The sequence below is a fragment of the Macaca fascicularis genome, chromosome 7, assembly GCF_037993035.2.
Source record: "Macaca fascicularis isolate 582-1 chromosome 7, T2T-MFA8v1.1".
Lineage (NCBI taxonomy): Eukaryota > Metazoa > Chordata > Mammalia > Primates > Cercopithecidae > Macaca > Macaca fascicularis.
In genome coordinates this window covers 148,927,057-148,947,304 of record NC_088381.1, presented here as the reverse complement: position 1 = coordinate 148,947,304, position 20,248 = coordinate 148,927,057, and the positions used below count along the sequence as shown (strand labels likewise).

Here is a 20,248-nt window from a genome sequence, read left to right as displayed (position 1 = left end):
TCTGCCAACTGGCTAGAAAGAGCCTCCTTCACAAGACGGGAACTCTTAAAAACCTTTCGACATGGGAAAGTAGTTTTGTAGCTCTAAGCCTCTGAGAATAAGTACACAGATTTTTTGATGTTCAGATTTTTGTATCTAAGGTATAAGATTTTGGAGCATGGAATGGGGCTGCTGTCTACATTGGTGTGTTGGAAATGAACCTGTCCAAAAATTGCTGCAAGCTTTAGCCAGGCCTGTTTACATCTGTTTTCCCTTTGGGTCACTTGTCTGATTGCCCATACTCTTTGTCACCCTACAATGTGGATGAAACTTGGAAACATTACGCTAAGTGAAAGAAGTCAGATACAAAGGTCACATGGTAGGATTCTGTTTACATAAACTATCCAGAATAGGTAAACCCATAGGCATGGAGAGCAGATTCCTGGTTTCCAGGGGCTAGGAGGAGTGGGGAATGGGGAATGATTGCTTAATCAGCATGAGCTCCCCTTTGAGATGATGAAAATATCTTGGAACTAGATACAGGTGATGACTGCACACCATTGTGAATGTGCTAAATGACACTGAATGGCAGGTATACTTGAAAATGGTTAATTTTATGTTGTGTGAATTTCACATCAACTGAGAGAGGAGGAGGGGAGGGAGAGGGAGAGAGAGAGAAAATAGACCAGATTTAGGAAGATAGCTATGGAGTAGTAGAAGGAGCTTTGCATTTAGAGTTAGGAGACATGAATTTGAATTCTGACTCTTTCACTTACCGGCTGTGACATAAAAGTAAAAAAAGATGACATTTCTGGGTCTCAGTTTCTGTATCTAACTGAGAGTCAAACACTTCCCAAGGAAGACCACTGTGAGCACTGAGATATTATATGTGAAGATATAGTATGGGTCTAGGCACAAAGTTGATACAAACACATAACTAAGCAAAAAAAAAACCCCACAGAACAATGATAGGTGTTTTTAAGGTAGTATAAAAAAAAACACAAAAACCCTTGTAATTTATGTTATAGCTAAAACTGTTAAAATGTAATAAAAATAACAGATTAATAACTCACAATAGATAAAAATCATGGCAATTTTCATAAATGCAAACACTGAAGAGCTAGGTGTTTTGTAATCATAGTTTATACCTCATTTATCTGGCTTCAAATTGTGAATTTAAATCTAAAAATTTGTGTTATGGAAATTTCTTCCCTCTAGTACTATGTATAGTAACCACATCAAGTTACTATATTTCATCATCTTAAGAGGCACATATTTTAAAACTTTAATGTCTCAGGAACCAGGAATCCATTGATTAAAAGTGTCGCTGGATCCCCCTAAGGAAGTGTAGTGGAAGAGTATACCACTACAAGCATTATTGGTTAATGTTCCCAATCGTTCCTAAAGGGGACCTGTGGCCATTTGCCAAAGTAACTGTCGACTGGTAAACAGAAATCCAAGACTTCTTAAAGATTATTGGATACAAGATTTGAGCTTATATTGATAGGACTATATCCCAGGATAAATTGCAGATATTAGTGTCAATTTGAAAGACTTAAAGGATGCAGAATGGTGGCTGCTTTATATCCTCATTCAATTTACCTGTCTGCCCCCTATAAGAAACAAAACCAACAAAAACCCTAAACAAATAGATTGAGGTGAATAACAATGGACTTTAACAAATTTAACCAATAGGTAGGTTCTATCATAGCTGCTGTGCCAGATATGTCTTCACTGGAACACATCAGCACACTTTCTAGCACTTTCTATGTGATTATCGATCTGGTGAATGTGTTCTCTTCTTGATGCCTATCAATAGGGAGAATCAAAGGTAGTAAACCTCTATCTAGGAACAATAGCAATACTGATTCACTGCTTTTCCCCATCGGGGGCTCCATTTCATAAGAGTTTGCGGGGACGGACAGTCTGGACATCACACACATCATCGTACTGGTCTGCTACCTGATGATATGCTATTTAGAGTTGGTGGGCAAAAAGTAGAAAGAAGCCTAGATATTCTAGTAAGAAATCTGAAGGTCAGGGGGTAGCAGATAAATCCCACAAAGATTCAGGGACCTCTTCCATTAGCAACATGCTTATTCTGGGGCATTCTAAAAAATCCCTTCTGGCCAGGTGTGGTGACTCATGCCTGTAATCCCACCACTTCGGGAGGCCAAGGCAGGTGGATCATTTGAAGTCAGGAGTTCAAGACCAGCCTGGCCACCTGTCTCTACTAAAAATACAAAAATTAACCGGGCAGTAGTGGCATGCACCTGTAATCTCAGCTACTTGGGAGGCTGAGGCAGGATAATTGCTTGACTATCTGGGAGGCAGAGGTCGCCATGAGCCAAGCTAATGCCAGCCAAAAAAAATGAACTACTGCTGCACTGCAGTCTGGGTGACAGAGTGAGACCCTGTCTCAAAAAAAAAAAAAAAAAAAAAGAAAAGAAAAGAAAAGAAAAGAAAATCCCTTCTAAGGAATAGGACACATAGGTGTATCTTGGCCTTTCTATCTTTTACAAAGAAGTACAGCACTTGCTGGGCATCTTGGCTTTTGGCAGCAGTGTAACCCATTTTCCCATTTATCAGATAACTCAGAAGGCTGCCGGTTTCAGGTAGGACCTACAAGAGTCTATAACAGACTCAGGCCGAAATACCAGCTTCCCTGCCATGTGGGCCACACAGCTCAGCCCAGCAGGTCTTACAACACTACAGATGTCCATCCTGAAGAAGGATGTTCTGTAGATTCGCCAGCAGGTCCCAAGAAGAGAATCAAAGCTCAGGCTCTTAAGCTTTTGGAGCAAGGATCTTCCTTCTGAAGGACAGAAATGCCCTTTATGTGAAAAATATTTCCTTGCATGCTAGTCTGTCCTAGTAGAGACTGAGATCTCTTCAATGAGACACCAAGTGACTCTGTGACTACAGCTGCCCATTGTGAATTGGGTATTGTCAGTTCTACTGAGTCATAAAATAAGGTGAGCACAGCAGCAATTAATTTTATTATAAAAATTTTACATTCTGGATCAAGAAAGTCTAGAAAGGGAAGGTAGATTCATGAATAGGTGGTCTAGACTCCCACTTCACTTATCTCTGCTGCAGTCTCACTGAAACTGGCTTCATGGAGAGCTCCATATGACCACTTGATGGAGTTCATAGGTTGGTGCCTGCTTTACAGATTGGCACAAGCTAATGCCAACCAAAAAAATGAACTACTGCTGCATTATGGCCCCACTCAAGGGTGGCCCTAAAGGATAGTGGTGAAAGGAAATCTTCACAGTCAGTCGATCTGTGAGCATTACAGCAATCATTCTCTTTGTATGAAGGGAGAAAGAACCGTGGCAAGGTTACTAGCTACAAAGAAGTAGCAAGTAACTTACCTGGTTGACCACTGGCCTACAAAGACTACTACTGGAAAATAGAGAATGAGAAAGTCTAGGAAACAAACATGGATGTATCTATGGGAGTGGGAACAAATTCTGTGTACCTTTGTGTCTCATGTTACTGCTCATCAGAGTATGCACTGATTACTCTCGTTTACGGTGAATCTCAACACCCAAGTAGACTAGATGACTCATTTTATAAATGCCATCTAGTTTTGGGGAAATGAACATGAATGAAGTGGCCATGGTGACAGGAATGGAAGCCAAGCATGGACCCAATGGCTTGGGCTCCTTTTCATCAAGTCTAATCAAAATACTTCTCCTGTAAATGACAAACCTTTCAGCAGTAGAGTCCAATGCTGCACGTTTGATAAGGCACATTAAAAGAGAACAGCCAGACATCTGGTGGCAGTGTGATTATACTGGACCCTTTCCACCCTGTAAGAAATAGTAATTCATTTAAAACATCATGGTTACTTTTGATTTGGCCTTCTCTGACTTCAATGCCTCCATCAGCACCACCATTCAAGGGTTTATAAAAGGCCTGATCTACCAGTATGAAAACGTGTACAGCATTGCCTCAACCAAGGGATGCATTTCATGGCAGAGAAGGTGCAACAAAGGGCATATGAACACTATATCCATTAGTCTCACTGTGTACCCTGTCATGAAGAACCAGACTGCCTATGAGAATGGTGGAATGAATTAAAGACTTAGCTAAGGTGCCATCTTGGGGACAAAGCCCTGCAGGATTGGGGATCTGACCTAAGAAAGGGTATGAGCTGAATCAATAGCCAACATATGCTATTGTGTTCTATGTAGCTAGGATACATGTGTCTGAAGACCCAGGGGCAATGGTAGAATTGGTTCATCTCACCATCGCCCCAGTAACCTGACATTCCAATTTTGATCTTCCTGTGTCTATTCCTGCCCAATTAAAGGTACTAGTTCCTAAGTAGAAAGATTACTTCTTCCAAGTAAAAAATACAGGGAGCTTAATACTATAATGACCACCTGGTCGTTTGGGCTCCTCATGCTAGCGGACAAATAGGTAAATAAAGGAGTTTCTCTTTTGAGGAATATTAAGACCTCTTTACCATGGGAAGCTAGGGCAGTTGCTACACATTAGGAAGAGGGAGGAGTGTGTCTAGAATGCAGGGAATTCACTGGGGCATCTCTTGGTTCTTTTGAGCCCACGGACAATGGTGAAGGAGAAAATACAGCAGCTATATAAGACAAGAACAAGGCAACTAAGCTTTCAGAACCCTTGGAGCTGAAGTCTGGGTCTTTCCATCAGGCAATCAACTCAACCAGTCAGAGTGCTGGGCAAGGGTGAGACAAATCTAGGATTGGAGTCAAAGAGATACGAGGACTATCAATGGCATCCTTAAGATCAGCTGCAGCAGGGCAAACTGGTTTATTTCACAAACCCTCTGGCATTATGTCTTTGCAAAGACTGCATCTTGAAGGAATCTCTATGGAAGATGGGGCTTGTATCCCCCTTTCTTGTAAAAAAAAAAAAAATAAGTAAGGACATCTCATTCTTACAAAATCAGAGGCCCTGTACTTTATTATGGGAGCCAGACATAATGAAAAGCTTGGGCAGATCTGAGTTGTGCAAAGGCTAACCGACCCTGGATACCTGTTATACATCATTTTAGATTCTCTCAGCATGCCTCTTATACTAGCCCTGCTGCAGCTACCAGTTCTGTATGAGCTCTGACTAGCTTCAGACAGGTACAACTCAACAGTACTGCATCTCAGCCCTGCACCACACACCTCTCATCTCCCACCTGGGGACTTTTTTTGTTAATATCAGGAAATTCTGTCATCACCCAGGCACAAGAAACCTGGAAGGTCAGTAGAATTAACTCCCTGACTCATGGAAGCCAGGAACTGATGGATAGATGTTTTATCTTTCCTCCTTCCCAAAGCAAGGGTCCTGAGATGCAAGTCATTTGAATTCTCAGGTGGTCTCAGGGGTTTTAGCAACCATTTGTTTCTAGCAGCAGCAAACTCTCCCTCTCTCCCCGCTTCACTTCCCCATCCTACCTTCCGTTCTTGGAATCATACTTCCCAACAAGAATTCTCACACGGGCTCTGCTTTCTGGAGAATTCAGGCTAAGATATCACTGACTCCTCTTTTTTACTCAAAGTCCACATAGTCTGTTAGAAAATCCTGTTGGGGCCGGGCGCGGTGGCTCAAGCCTGTAATCCCAGCACTTTGGGAGGCCGAGATGGGCGGATCACGAGGTCAGGAGATCGAGACCATCCTGGCTAACACGGTGAAACCCCGTCTCTACTAAGAAATACAAAAAATAGCCGGGCGAGGTGGCAGCGCCTGTAGTCCCAGCTACTCGGGAGGCTGAGGCCGGAGAATGGTGTGGAGCTTGCAGTGAGCTGAGATCCGGCCACTGCACTCCAGCCTGGGCTACAGAGCGAGACTCCGTCTCAAAAAAAAAAAAAAATCCTATTGGATTTACCTCCAAAATAAGCCCAGGAAATTTCTTACCATATTCCCCCAACTAAACTGGTTCAAGCCAGTATCATCTCTCACCCGATTAAGAAACATAGTAGCCAGGGTGATCCTACTAAAATGTAAGTCAGGTCAAGGCCAGGTGGGGTGGCTTACACTTGTAATCCCAGCATTTTGGGAGGCTGAGGCGGCCAGATCCCCTGAGGTAAGGAGTTCGAGACCAGTCTGACCAACGTGGTGAAGACCCATCTATACTAAAAATAGAAAAATTATCCAGGTATGGTGGCACATGCCTGTAATCCCATCTTCTAGGGAGGCTGAGGCAGGAGAATTGCTTGAACCTGGAGGTGCAGGTTGCAGAGAGTCCAGATCGCACCACTGCACTCCAGCCTGGGCAACAGAGCGAGACTCTGTCTCAAAAAAAAAAAAAAAAAAAAAAAAGTAAGTCAGGTCTTGCTTTTGTGTGTGTGTGGCTCAAAATCCTTAATAGCTTCGTATCTTACTCCAGATAAGAAGTGATCAATAAATATTTATTTAAAATATAAAAAAGGAAAGAAGGGAGAATATTTTACAATAAAATGCCACCTGTCTAGAGGTAGTATTTCTGGTCATCTCAAATCTGTGGACCATGTCCACAAACCCAGAAATAACTGCAAAGGGTGTTGAGACAGAAATACTGCCATCGTAAAACATCGTAAAAAAAGAGAATCTAGGGACGGGCATAAATGAGATACTTTCCATGAAAAAACTAAAGACTTTCTCATGGAAGAGTATCTCATTTATGCCCATCCTTAGATCCTCTTTATTCTCATGCACAAAGCCCTTCCCTAAAAGTAGCCTTCTAGTTTCTTGGCTTAAAAAAAGATTGAAATAACAAAATATAAAGTGACAGTACCTGGCAATAAGAGGAGACAATTTCAGTCTCCTCTCTGGAGTTGCATAATTATGAGAACACACAGGCATGGGTAAGATTAAGTTAATGCCTACAAAATATAAGCCAAAAGCTTCATGTATCATATAAATACAGAGATCATGTTTTCTGAAAGAAAAATCTGGACATAAGGAAGCTCTTTCCAGGTGCACGAGTAATGTAGGAAGTTTAGATTAAAATGATGATGAAATATTTGAATTTCTGGAACATTCTCATGGAAGTCTTTTCAATGGGGCTGTGCCATAAAAATCCAGGGTACATATACCTGTCACCTCATATAAGAGAACAATACTTATGTCTTAAAAATCACAAGTGCCTGTTTTGTAATTAAAAAATTGTTTTGAAAATTTCTGGAATACCCTAAATGTTCTTAAAGGTTCATACAGAAATGAAGTCAAGTAAGTAGGGTCTGACATCTAAATGGAACACTTTAAAACTCAACCTGTAATTTTGAACAAATGGGACCATTTTGCTCATTCTTCAAATTTTCAAATGCTATTTTTTAATTAATGTAATGAAAGGCAGAGAGTAATTAAGTATGTTGACCAGCTTCAGTAAAAATGGAAACAGAGTCAGTATGAAGAATTTAACATCATGTAGTAGGCATTAGAAACTTGAAAAAAATCTGTCAACTATTGACTTGAAAAAGTGGCAACATTCAGTGACTTCTGTGTGAAGAGCCTATCACAGGACAGGCTAAGTGTGAACCATAAAGAAAGTAATCACCATAATAATATGTTCAGAAGAAAAACCATCACATTCAAAGGTGTTGCAGGCTGAAAGAGTGAGGGTCGTGATCAACTCACTATTCCCCTGGAGGCTATATGGGTAAACAGCAAACTGTTCTCATAAATGCAGAATGTTGGCAAACCGACAAACTGCATCCGCCACCCAGAAGGGATGCTGAGGGCAGTCACACCCCAAGAGCAGTGTTTCTTGCAATTAGGCACATCTGAAGCCTGTTAGTAACAATATGAGCCTGTGATCAATTAAGCAGCCGACCAATCGTTACCTCCTCCTCCCTGCTCTTGCTACCCAATAAATACGAAGGGCTGTGGAAGCTCAGGGGCTGCCTTTGCTCACTAGAAGCAGGGATCTCTCTTCTTCCCCTGGACCCGTCCTTTAAAACAGTTTCTTTTGTCTTACGTTTTCATTTCTATGTTCCTTCCTTTGTTCAGTCTCATGATGACCGTCTCAAGTAGTAACAGTAGTAATGTGGTAATGACGGTCTCAAGTAGTAACAGTAGTAATGTGGTAATGACGGTCTCAAGTAGTAACAGTAGTAATGTGGTAATGACGGTCTCAAGTAGTAACAGTAGTAATGTGGTAATGATGGTCTCAAGTAGTAACAGTAGTAACTGTCGTGATGATGGTCTCAAGTAGTAACTAACTGTGCCAGCTTGCCATACAAAGGTCAGGCGATTTTCATTTATTGTTAAAATATATCTGTTAGGGTTGTTTGTAATAGAATAAAAAAATTGAGTCATAGTGAGTACACTTACAAAATGCCAAATTATTCCAAAGCAGAATTTCTTAACTTGTGAGGGGTCAAAGACACCTTTGAAGATCTAAGGAAAGTTATAGAGTCTCAGAAATGCACTGATGGGGCCAAATTTTCACATAACCACAGATTCCTAAGAGCACAACCATGAACTCCTAGGAGGTCCATGAACTTTTGTCTAATAAACCTTAGTCTGAAGGGTAACAAACACACTTTGTACAACCAGGAAACACTGAAATAATCAGATAGATCAATTCAACTTAAATTTCTCAGCTCTGGACAAAAAGCAACAACTACTCTAGTAAATTGACTGATAAATTTAGACAAAACTAATTCATTTAACAATATGTTTTATGCATTATGAATTTTCTATGCTTACTACTTCATCAGAGGTGATCTAAGAAAATAGACTTAGGGCCCAGGATAGCTAGTTTGCTTACACAGATGAAAATAACTGGACATTCTGGGTGTAGGCATCTGATATCATGTCTGAATGGGCTTGGCCTCATCAAAACTGACCTGATTGTTGAGGTTGGACTTTTAAACACACACAGTGTTGCCTCCCAAAAACATCTTCTCTGGCGTATTGTGCCTGGCATGTTGGGTCTTCAAGTCACCCCTTTGGGTCAAGATATGCAAATTCAAAAGGATGTTACCAGGAAGGCAGAAAAATGCTTCAGGAAGGTATGTAGAAGCTGCATGAAAAACAGTTACATAACAGAAAATAATTTGTAATTTTCTTGTTAAAAATTATTTGTGATTTTTTGGTAGGTACAAAACAAAACAAAAACAAACAAACAAACAAACAAAACAACTGGAGAGTTCAAAGGAAAGCCCTGCTTGTTCTGGAATGCTTCTAGGTGCCCCAGCTATCATAGGGAACTCTTCTCCTTTCCTCTGCCCTAGCAGTACTACATTTGGAAAGTTTAGGAAGCATTGGTAAAATTAATATTCCTTGAAGGTGGCTGTTCAGAGTAATGCCTTTAACATGGTTTTAGTAATGTAAGCGTAGGGCCACACAAGCAGTGAAAGAAGGGGAACTCCATCAGATGTCATTTCAGTATCTAAAAAACTAACATCCCAGATAATAAGGAAAAACATAAGGGCAGAATTCCATCTATCCTAACATAGCAATAAAACTCAAGGACTCCCCGTCTCTACTAAAAAATACAAAAAAACTAGCCGGGCGAGGTGGCGGGCGCCTGTAGTCCCAGCTACTCGGGAGGCTGAGGCAGGAGAATGATGTAAACCCAGGAGGCGGAGCTTGCAGTGAGCTGAGATCCGGCCACTGCACTCCAGCCTGGGCGACAGAGCAAGACTCTGTCTCAAAAAAAAAAAAAAAAAAAAAAAAAAAAAGAAAAAAAAACTCAAGGACTTTTTGGAATAGAATCATAAAAGGGTGTGAGTGATCCAATGGAATGATACTAAAGTACCTTGAGGGCCATTCACTTATTCATTCGTTCATTCATTCCTCTATTAGACAAATATTTTTTGACTACCTATTAAATACCAACCTCTTTCTGGGCACTTGGAGTTCATAAACCGAACAAAATAGACTAATGACAATAAAACAAAATAAAAAGCTTCCTTTTTACTCTTAGGGGGAAATACATAAAGACTCTTGTGGCAAAAGACATACATAAAAAATAAAAGTAAATTATGTAGTATATTAGAAGGTGACAAGTGCTATGGGATAATTTTGGTTTGAAAGCAGGAGTGTTCTATTTTAAATAAAGTGATTAGGAAAGGCTTAATTGAGAAGATAACAATTAAACAAAAACTTGAAGGAGGTGAGGAAATTAGCCATGCAGATGTCTGGGAAAACAATGTTCCAGCCAGAGGGAGGAATCAAATATGAGAAGCCTGACACGTGTTAGACCAGCAAAGAGGGTGAAATGAAAGCGGAATTACCGAGGGAGAGCAGTAAGAAATAGCATCAGAAAAATAAAGAAGATCTGGATCAAGTAGGGCCTTTGGGGCCACGGTAAGGATTTCGTTTTTTACTTTGAGATAACCAGGAGAGTTCCGAGTAGCGGCAGGACATGACCTGATGTACGTTTTTACAGATCTGTCTGGTTGCTGTGTGAAGAATAGACTGTTGAGAACAAAAGTGAAAGCAGATCAGCTAAGAGGCTCCTGCTGTAAGCCAGAAGGAAAGGCATTTCAGGCGTCTTCAGAGAGCCAAAGAGTTGCAAATCTTAACTGAACGAGTGAAGGAGCTTTGCTACTATCTATGCGGGGCTTGCAGATTTTGAGGTGGTACTGAGAGACCAACCCTCTTTTTTTTTTTTTTTTTTTTTGTTTGAGACAGACCCTCACTCTTTCACCTAGGCTGGAGTGCAGTGGCGCAATCTTGGCTCACTGCAACCACGGCCTCCTGGGTTCAAGCGATGTTCCTCCTTCAGCCTCCCGAGTAGCTGGGACTACAGGCGCCTGCCACCACGCCCGGCTAAATTTCAGATTTTTAGTAGAGACGGGGTTTCACCATGTTAGCCCGGATGGTCTCGATCTCCTGACCTCATGATCTGCCTGCCTCAGTCTCCCAAAGTGCTGAGATTACAGGCGTGAGCCACTGTGCCCGGCTGAGACCAACCCTCTTTTAAGTGGGTTGCTACAATTATCTACAATCACACCTACGACAATGAAACACAAGGCTGAGCATGTCCCACGGGCCTCTGGACTTCATGGTCTAATAGGAAGATCTATTGATATTAGTAATTTAGCCCCCAAATTGGGACACCTTTGAGAGTGAAAGGAATGCTATTAACTACACTTGAATGACAGATGTAATGGGGTTCAAGACATTCTATCCCCAAATGTGACACGTTGGCATTTGAGAAAACAGCAGAAGCAGAAGGTCTCTCTCACTTTTTCCTGCCCTTCTCCCCTGAATCAGGTGGTAAAACAATTCTCTGGTCTTCCCCTAAAGTAGGAAGACCCTCATTTCAGAGGGGCTCTCCCTACACCAGGAGAAAAGGATGAAGACACAGAGACACCAAGATGAAATTGAACAAATAAGACTTGCTAAGATCCACCCCACCGACCACAGTTTATTACCATTTGATCATATCCTTTTGTCCTACAATCTGTACGACTGTCCATAAAAATACATAGTTTTCTCTGTTCCTTTGGGTCTTTATTACTGACGGCTCCCATGTCATGTAAAACTTAATTGTTTACCGTTTTTTTCTTGTCAATCTGTTTTTTGTTGTTGTTGTAGGGTCTCAGCCATGCACCATGTGATGGGTAAAGAAAAGATATTTTGTGCCCTACAGGTGTAAGAGGAGGGTCCGTTTGGATAGGGCAACCCTAACTGTATGGCACCTGGAAACCAGTGGATGTTTCCATAAGGAACTTGGAGTTCATTAGGGGATGAAGATTAATTTATTAAATTAATAAACATGTTTTAGTATGGTAAAATTTAGAGTTAACAATAGAAATGAGAATCCAAATCAGACCCATAGTTTTAATGTGTTTGTGTTGAGTTTAAGAATAATCAATATACATTTGGTATTTTGAGTATTTGTATTAACAGAAGCTGTTGACCTAGTTGGGATATCTAATAGATTGGTCTTGCTCTTCCAATTTAAAATGTATAATTGAGTAATTTATTTTGACTTGTGATTTAAGTTGAAAAGGAAATTAGAGATTTTAATAAGTTTACCTGTACAGTGCTCACTAGGAGGTGATAACTTTTCTATAATTTTGCATGTATTACTGGGGAAAAATGTGTTTCAACGGAAAGCTCTGTATTGACTAGAGCACACCTTTCCAAGTTTCTCAGTCTGATTCTATGGGAATTATTTTACAACTTTCTAGATTGTACATAATTGTAGCAATACAAAACAATTTTGTCTACAGATTGTAAATTCTGTCCCGTATGGAAGAGCTTCTGTGAACTTCCCTCCCTGACTGGGGAAGAAGCTAGTTTGGCCTCCATCTGCATAGTCACTCTGATATTCCTAATCTATAAATATGTCTAGTTTGTGGGTTATCCTTTAAACCAGTTGTAATATCTTACAAGGTTCTTCATTATGGTGGGTTAAAGCATCCCCCCAAAATTCATATCTGCCTGGAACCACAGAATGTGACTTTACTTGGAAATATGATCTTCGTAGATGTAATGAGTTAAGTTGAGGCCATAGTGAATGAGGGTGGGCCTAAAACCAATAATTCGAATGATGCAGGGAATGCCATGGATTGCCAGCAGTAACCAGCCCCTAGGAAGAACCAGAAAGGATTTGTCCCAGGAGTCTTCAGAGGAAGCATGTGCCCTGCCTCATCAAGGTATTCCTTGATTCAACTTTAAGCTTCCAGAACTGTGAGAGAGTAAATTTCTGTTGTGTTAAGCCACCCAGTTTGTGGAACTTTGTTATGGCAACCTTAGGCAACTCATATACACTCATCAGTGAGTTAATTAAAATCTTTAACATGTGTTCATTTTATAGGTGTATGAGAGTTAGAATTTTACCTTTCTTTGAAAATTATCCATTGACAGTATTAACTCATTCATACCACCCAGGAATCTGGTGAGTCAGGGACTATTGTTACCTTTTTTTTATAGATGGAGAAACTGAGGCCCAGAGGAACTAAGCAATGTTCCCAAAAGCATATTTAGGAAATAGCAGACCAAGGCATTCAACCCAGAGCATCTCACTTTAGAGCTTGGCTGTCTAAAAATGTAGGATTCCTGGTACTTGTGAAGTTTAATATAACAGATGCTTTCAAATTTTCTAAGGATTGGGAAAGTTTCATCAAGCATTCAAGTACTTTAAAATAAAATACATTAAATTTGTTTCCATTTATGTATTGTTTTATTAAACTATATGGGAAATCAGTTATTAAAATATTATTAAATGATGAAATACTTCTCAGAGTAATTGTTATGATTAGATTTCCAAATAAAATAATAAATACATAGAAAACTCAATAAAGAACTAGGTTTTACATTTATTTCTTTAACAAACCAAATATTAATTTATGAAGCCAGCTACCCCCATTAACTGTTTTTTGTGTGTGTGTGCATAGAAACTACTCCCAAGGACATCAGAATTCACCTCGACCTGTACTGAGTTATGAAGGGAGTAGTAACAAATTTTATTGTCCATTAATATATTCATCCCAAGTGAATAAATCAAACCCCTTCAGCTTTCAGGTCAGAATTCTTCAAAGCTCTTGGAACACCATGTCTCCACCTTCTACCTGCTCCCCTGAAACTTCTTACACTCAACTCCTACTAGTTCTTCAGGAGGTAGCTCAAAGCCTTCCCTGAACCCCAGTTTCAGTAAGTATCCCTCATCCCTACTAAGAGTACACTCAAGCACACTTACACAATTATAACTCTGTGTACAATTATAACTCTGTGTTTATGTAATTATTTGATTAATATGGAGCTCCCATACTATGCAGGAATGTAAGATCCCTGCAGACAGGGACATGTTGGTGGTGTACTCCATGAAATCCAGAGTGTGACACAGTGTCTGCGACATAGTCAGTCCTTAGTAAAGATTTAGAGAATGAAGGAAATGATGAGCAATGTAGAGTGCATATGGCCCCTCTTCGGTGGGGAATTCCCCATCGTGTGGAATATTAGAAGGACCCAGTCCTGCGTCTCCTACTTCAGACACCAAAAGTAGGCGGGTGATCTCCTTCCTCTTCCTACCTACAGCAGCTATGGCTCGCCAGTCAATCAAGTGCTCCCATACAGGATACCACTCTCGGGTAGGATATTTAAAGAGACAGGGACGGTTGGGAAATTATTGACGGCAGCACGTAGACAGTCTGACAGCTACAAAACTGGAGATGTCCAGTGGCTGTGGTTTCTATATTGCCCATGGAATTGTCCTAAACAGATGATTCACTGTAGCTCCAGCTCCTTGCCCACCGTAGGCCTTGGCCTATTTCCAAAGCCTAGTCCTACAGTAATTCTGTAAATCACATGTTGTTCTTTCAAAAAAAGTTTTTTTCTTCCTTAACCTAAACAGAATGGGTTTTCTATTACTTATCATCAGAAACCTTGGCTGATTAAAATATATATATATATATATCTGTCTATATATACACATATAGGTATATAGATATATTCCTTCTCTATATATATTCTCTCTCATGTATATATATGATGGACAAATTTTATGGTCTATTGTTATGTTCATCTCAAGTGAATAAATCAAACCCCTTTAACATTCAGGTCAGAATTCTTCACTCCTCTTAGAACACTGTTTCATATGTATGGGAGAGGAGAGAGAGAATGGAAGAGAATAATTCACAGAGCCTGGATATATGAACTGAAGTCACCTTATATGTGTGGGGCTGTGTTTGGGGAGCATGTGAGTGTGGAAGCAGAGGGCTTCTCTTTAGGTTGGAAACAATTGTTATTCAGATTACAACCACTGATTGTGACTAAAACCATTGTGAAATATACAAAACATCCACATTTCCTTAAGTGTGGAACAAAGATGACTTGGAGATACATGAGATTATTTTAGGTGGAGTGCCCACCTGGCATTAAATAACAGTGAATCACACAGTGAGAGAGGAATTCCTTTTTTTATTGTCTTTCCATCCTTTTGATACTACCAAGGACACCATGCCAGATTGTTATCTCTTTAATACTTACTAACACTTATTTTGCTTCCTTGTTAACAAAGACAAGGCAGCTGTAAGCTCAGTGTATTCACAGACAATAGTCTGTAGCTAGAATTTAATTATATTTTTGTTTTTGCTGTCTTTAGTTTTCTGGTTACCTTTTATTTGTACCAAGTCATGCTAATTTTCCACTTGTAACCTTTCTAAATAAATTTCAGTTAGAGAAGTGAGTCAACTTAAAAATACTGAGTAAATAACAGCACAGATGGAACACAGGGTACAAATGCCAAAGATGATGAATGATTGTCTTCAGTTTAGTAAACATTGGGAGAGTCCATCAATTAGAGCCACAGATGCAGAATGCAAATGAGTAAAAACAGAACCTGAAAACAACAGCTCCTTCAGAAACATATCTGAAGGCACACAAACGGATAAACCCAAGACCACAGATGGCAGTGGGGTTGGAGAAGGCAGATGTGGCAATTACTGTTATAATGAAACTGAAAGCAAGTAGGTTAAAAGAACATAGTAAGGCATGTCAGCACTTTCTTGAGGAAGAATCCACACAAATACATAGAATGGTCCAGAATGATTGTCAAATCCTTTCTACCTCCTTATTCAGAGAAGGAAGGATCTTCTCATGCACAGGGGCAACAAATGGCAACTTTCTGAGTAAGAGAGGGTGATGGGTCAATCTTGTTATCCTTGCTTTTGACATAATATGATCTATAATTATATGCCAACATTTATATTTTTACTTTTATTCTCTTGCTTCATTTAAGTGTCCTTAAATCAGTAATTTCAATTGAAGAGAGTTATTTTTTTCGAACTACCTACACATCAAAGATTCTAGAATGTTCCACTGGCAGTGGGGGAAGTAGGCATTCCAGCTCTCCCTCACCTTCCGCTCAGGTAAAGCATCATACCCTTCTGGAGGGGAGGAGTGAGGAAAAGATACAGCATCACTTCTTCAGTGAGGGCCACAGTCCGTAACTGTCTCCCCTCCATCCATCAGAGCACGGGGCTGGAATATGGATAGTAGGGCAAGAGAGCTGTTCACTTTTCGGAACAATAATCTATGAGTAGAAGATAAGGTTTAGAAAGAGTTGTTCTCAGCACCATGATAATTTGTAAAACGTCTAAGAAGTGGTTATACAGCATCTTGATGAAGGTTGCAGAAGTAATGCAAATAACTCTATAAGAACAAAATACCTTACATTTTAAACCAGTGTAAGCTCTTCAAAAACTTTAAAAAGAGGTACACTCTGAATAATATAAAACTTGTGAGAGAACATGTCTCAGTGGTAGATTCTGTATAATTTAAGTAGATTCCAAAAAGAGGTCACCATCCAGAATGGCTTTTTAATGACAAAAACTTAGTTTATTTCAGCCGGGAATACCTTCTATAACTTAAATCTTTCTTGTCTAGAAAGATCTAGACAAAGATCTAGACAAAGATCTAGCTCTTTCTTGTCTAGAAAGATCTAGACAAAGATCTAGACAAAGATCTAGATCTTTCTTGTCTAGAAAGACTAATTAGTCTTTCTTGTCCTCCTTCCCTCTCTTCCACTCTCTCTTTCTTCCTTCCCTTCTTCTTTCCTTTCCCTGCTAACTTCCTGCTTTCTGAGTTCTTTTATCTGATGAATAGCCCCTGAGGTTATCAGTGGGTTTATTGAATGTGACTTGTTTTCAGACTTTTTTCTCCAAAGCCTATGACCATCAAGGGAAAACTGGTATGGTGAGACACACTTTTCATCTGAGAGTGGTGGCTTAAGGGTGCAGGCTCCATAGTTGATGATATGATATTTTAAATCCTGACTTTACCACTTACAAGCTGTGCAACATTGAGCAAATTACTTCATTTTATTTTTGTGTCTCAATGTCCTCATTTATAAAATGAGGATAATAGCATCACCTACTTAATTGGATTTGGTGAGGATTCATTGGGTGACTTCATGCAAAGTGCTGAGAACAGGACCCGCCCCCCCCATAAGTAGACACAATATAATTGCTAGCTTTACACGTTTTACTTCTCTTATATGCTTTTCTTCAACAGAAGAGTTCTACCACACCCAAAAGATTTAAAAATCATTTTTCTACTGTTGCAGATGGTTGTAGCCATTGTTCAAAGGAGACTACCATATTGTTTTACCCATACTTTTCATCAAGTTTCTCTTTTCCATCTCAGAATTACTTTATTCTTCAGAACATACTACCTCCCTCTCCATTATTCTCAAGGTCAGATCCTCCTTGCCACTGTCTTTATCCAATTACTTCTTGTGATTCAGTGCCTTCCCTCAGACTATTTTCATCAGCAACATGTCGTCACCTAGAAAGCACCTAGTTGAACCTTCTCTGTTACTCAGAAGGAAATTTGACTGCTTCCAAATCAGTCATCTTACACAATTTCACGGTTAGGAAAGAAGGACTGAAGAGAATGCTGGTTTCCTGACTCCTGTTCCATTGCTCATTCTCTATTACCCGTTCTTTCTCAACTTTTGGTGGAATTTTAAACAGGATGTCTACTAGTTCCTTTTCACTGTCAGAGCCACATCTCTCTTCAATGAATTTCTGCCACTGTTAAAGAAGTCTCTGAAGAAGTGATGTCTTTGGATTTCTTTCTCTCCAACACACAGTGGACATTCAGAGACCTGGCATATTCATTTGTTCATTTATTCACATAAGCTTTTTTTGTGTGTGTGTCTGAGTAGTTCCAGGGTTTCAGGAATTCAGGGTTGAATGACAGTGTCCCTATGTTAGAGAAGCTTGTGTCCTGCTTGGGTGGGCATGCAAATAAATAACAAGTTACAAGAAAGCAGACAATGTCTAAGGACTAGGGTTAGGTTCGTGCACAGAACGCTTTTGGGAAGTGGGTATAGCTCACGCAGCCTAAAGGTCATGGGTCAGGAGAAGCTTCCTGCAGGGTTGATCCAGAATCTGGATCTGGGAGTAGGCATTTGCCAGGTGAAGAAATGGGGAAAATGTACTTTAGGCAGAGGGGACAGAATGTAGGAAGAAAGGCAAGGGCAGCTGTAACAGCAGGGACCTTTGGGGCAGCGCCAGAAGTTCTTCTCAGCAGGAGGGGGAAGTTAGAGAAATTAGGAGCAATGAGATTGGAAAGACTTGACTAGGTCTTGAAAGATCTGGTAGGCTGCACAAAAGAGTTTTATTCTAGAGGTGACAAGCAACCCGTGTACAGGTGTAGTCAAGAGGCTATTAAACCTTTTACACATTTTATTCTGTGATGGCAGCATGGAGAATGACTACCACACTGTTTGGAGGTTATTGAACTAATTAATTCAGGTGAGCTGAGAAACTATGATATCTCAGAGCACAGAAATACATCTCTGTGCTAAAATATTCATCTACTGTTAAATAGTCTTCATGAGCTAAATTCTTGAGAAAATCTAGAGGTGCAGCTTTCTCATTTCTTTTCATCTATCAACATTTTCTTTAATAACCTGCACTTCCTTACCTTAACTGGATTTAACCAGCCTAGGTTGTTTTACTATGCTTGCTTTCTGTTCTATTTATAACCAATCAAGAGAGACTTTATTCCCTTGGATTTGTCTACAGTTTCAATGATTACTGATTTAAATTGCTGTTAAGAAACAGGTTGTGTGTGCATAATCTTATTTAACATCAGATTTCTAATTTGGTAACATTTAACATGCAGATAAATGCACTATACTTTTATGAAATTTCATTTCTTTATACCTGTATCATGCCCATCACAAAGCAGGGTTCTGGACGCACTAGTTCACTGGCAGTTCACATTTGAGTAAGTAACTTATAGATACTGTATAGACAGTTCATTTTAAAAAGGGCCCCTGATTAAACTTTTTTCAACAATTTAATGAATCAGCAGAACTGCTAAGATAATCTCCCATCTAGAGAAACAAAAAGGAGAAATACACATTTTTGCAATTTTTATTACCTAAGATAAGATCAAAAAGGTCAGTTCCTGAAATGCCATTATCCTTATTAATTCAAATGAGACAGATTCAACCAGGGTTAGGCAAAGTACCCAATAGCAGCATGTTGGAAAGAACAGCTCTCACTGTCATTGTACATCAAAGTTTTGTAACCTTTTCCTGTGTTAGGAATGAGGATGTCAACAATGATACCTTCCCAAGTGTGGGCGATTAAGTTTTTAGCGCGCACACACACATCTACACACACACACACACACACACACACACACACACACACACACACACAACTTCGGGCTGTTCTTGAGCTGCTTTTGTGCACTTCGGGCCACCTTCGCAGGTGCCCTTGGTCTCTGGGTCCGCCCCTGATCTCTCCCGGGTACTCACAGAGTCTGCGTACTGGGCGGTAAGCTGGGGATGCGTTGAATATCCTTGCAGGTGACTCTGAAGTCCTCCTCCTGTTGACACTCGCAGGGTGGAGACGAACACCCCTTTCCGCCCAGGTCCCTGGGCAGGACGAGCAGCAGCACCAGCTGCAGCAAGTCGGCCGGCCTCATTTTCCACGGGACCCGGGGCTATTTCTCCATCCTGCGAAATCGCCTCATTCTCAGCTCTCTGCACCTCGGGTTACCCCAGGCCAAAGGAGACCCGGCAGCGGGAGGTGGAAAGAGGGAGGGCTCCAAGGGGCTGTGACCTCACCACTGTAGAGGAGGCTGGAGAAGGGGGAAAAGAGGCACTTGAGTTCTCCGCTTCCCTAGGCAACCTCGACCCAAACAAGCCTGCTTGCTTCATTTTCCTTGGCTGGACCCACGCAGTCCGCTCCGTCTGTTCCCTGACACCCAACACCAGTCCTGGCTGTCCCCTCTGTTTTCCAGCCCGCACCCACCCCGCGCCCCTCCCATTAGTTCTCTCCAAAGCCTAGTTTAGATTCCCCCTCCTTTCCTCGTCTTTAAATCCAAGGAGCCACCTTCCCTCGCGAGTAGCCTTCTAGACACCCTGTCTGCCTGGGACCCACTCGCACGCACTCCTTATCCAGAGAAAGTCCCCGCGGAGTGGACTGTCCCCGGGCGGACCAATGTCCTGCCGAACTTCAGCTCCTCCTGGCCACAGACACCTCTGCTGAGAGTCAGAGACGGGCACGCAGCCCTGGCCAGCCCGCGGTGCGGCCGAAGCCGTCGCCCTGCACCCCTAGAGGATTCTCGCAGCTCCCCAACTCCAGCTGCCACTCTCATGCTGGAGTTAGCGGGCAGCGGCCGCCTCACATTGGAGCCCGCGGCTCCGTGAGGCAGTTCAGTAACTGGACTTTGGGGCCATCTGCTGGGAAGAATCGGGAATGGCAGAAATAGTTCCAGGTTCCCTGAATGGGTCCAGTATGGAAATTCGGGTCGACCTGGGAATTTTATTGAGCCGTATTCCCCCTGGAAGATGGGAAGAAAAATAATACTTATGTGGCATACTCAG

General features: G+C 41.0%; 1 protein-coding gene across 1 annotated transcript in view; it reads right to left on the bottom strand.

Moving 5' to 3' along the window:
* TSHR (thyroid stimulating hormone receptor) overlaps positions 1-19,426 on the bottom strand; it is a 176,925-nt gene extending 157,499 nt beyond the window's left edge. The window contains exon 1 of the mRNA XM_015454060.3: positions 19,175-19,426. Within this exon, the coding sequence (XP_015309546.1) occupies positions 19,175-19,344 (170 nt within the window). The 5' untranslated portion in view covers positions 19,345-19,426. The remainder of the gene's footprint in view (positions 1-19,174) is intronic.
* Between the last annotated feature and the right edge of the window lie 822 nt (positions 19,427-20,248).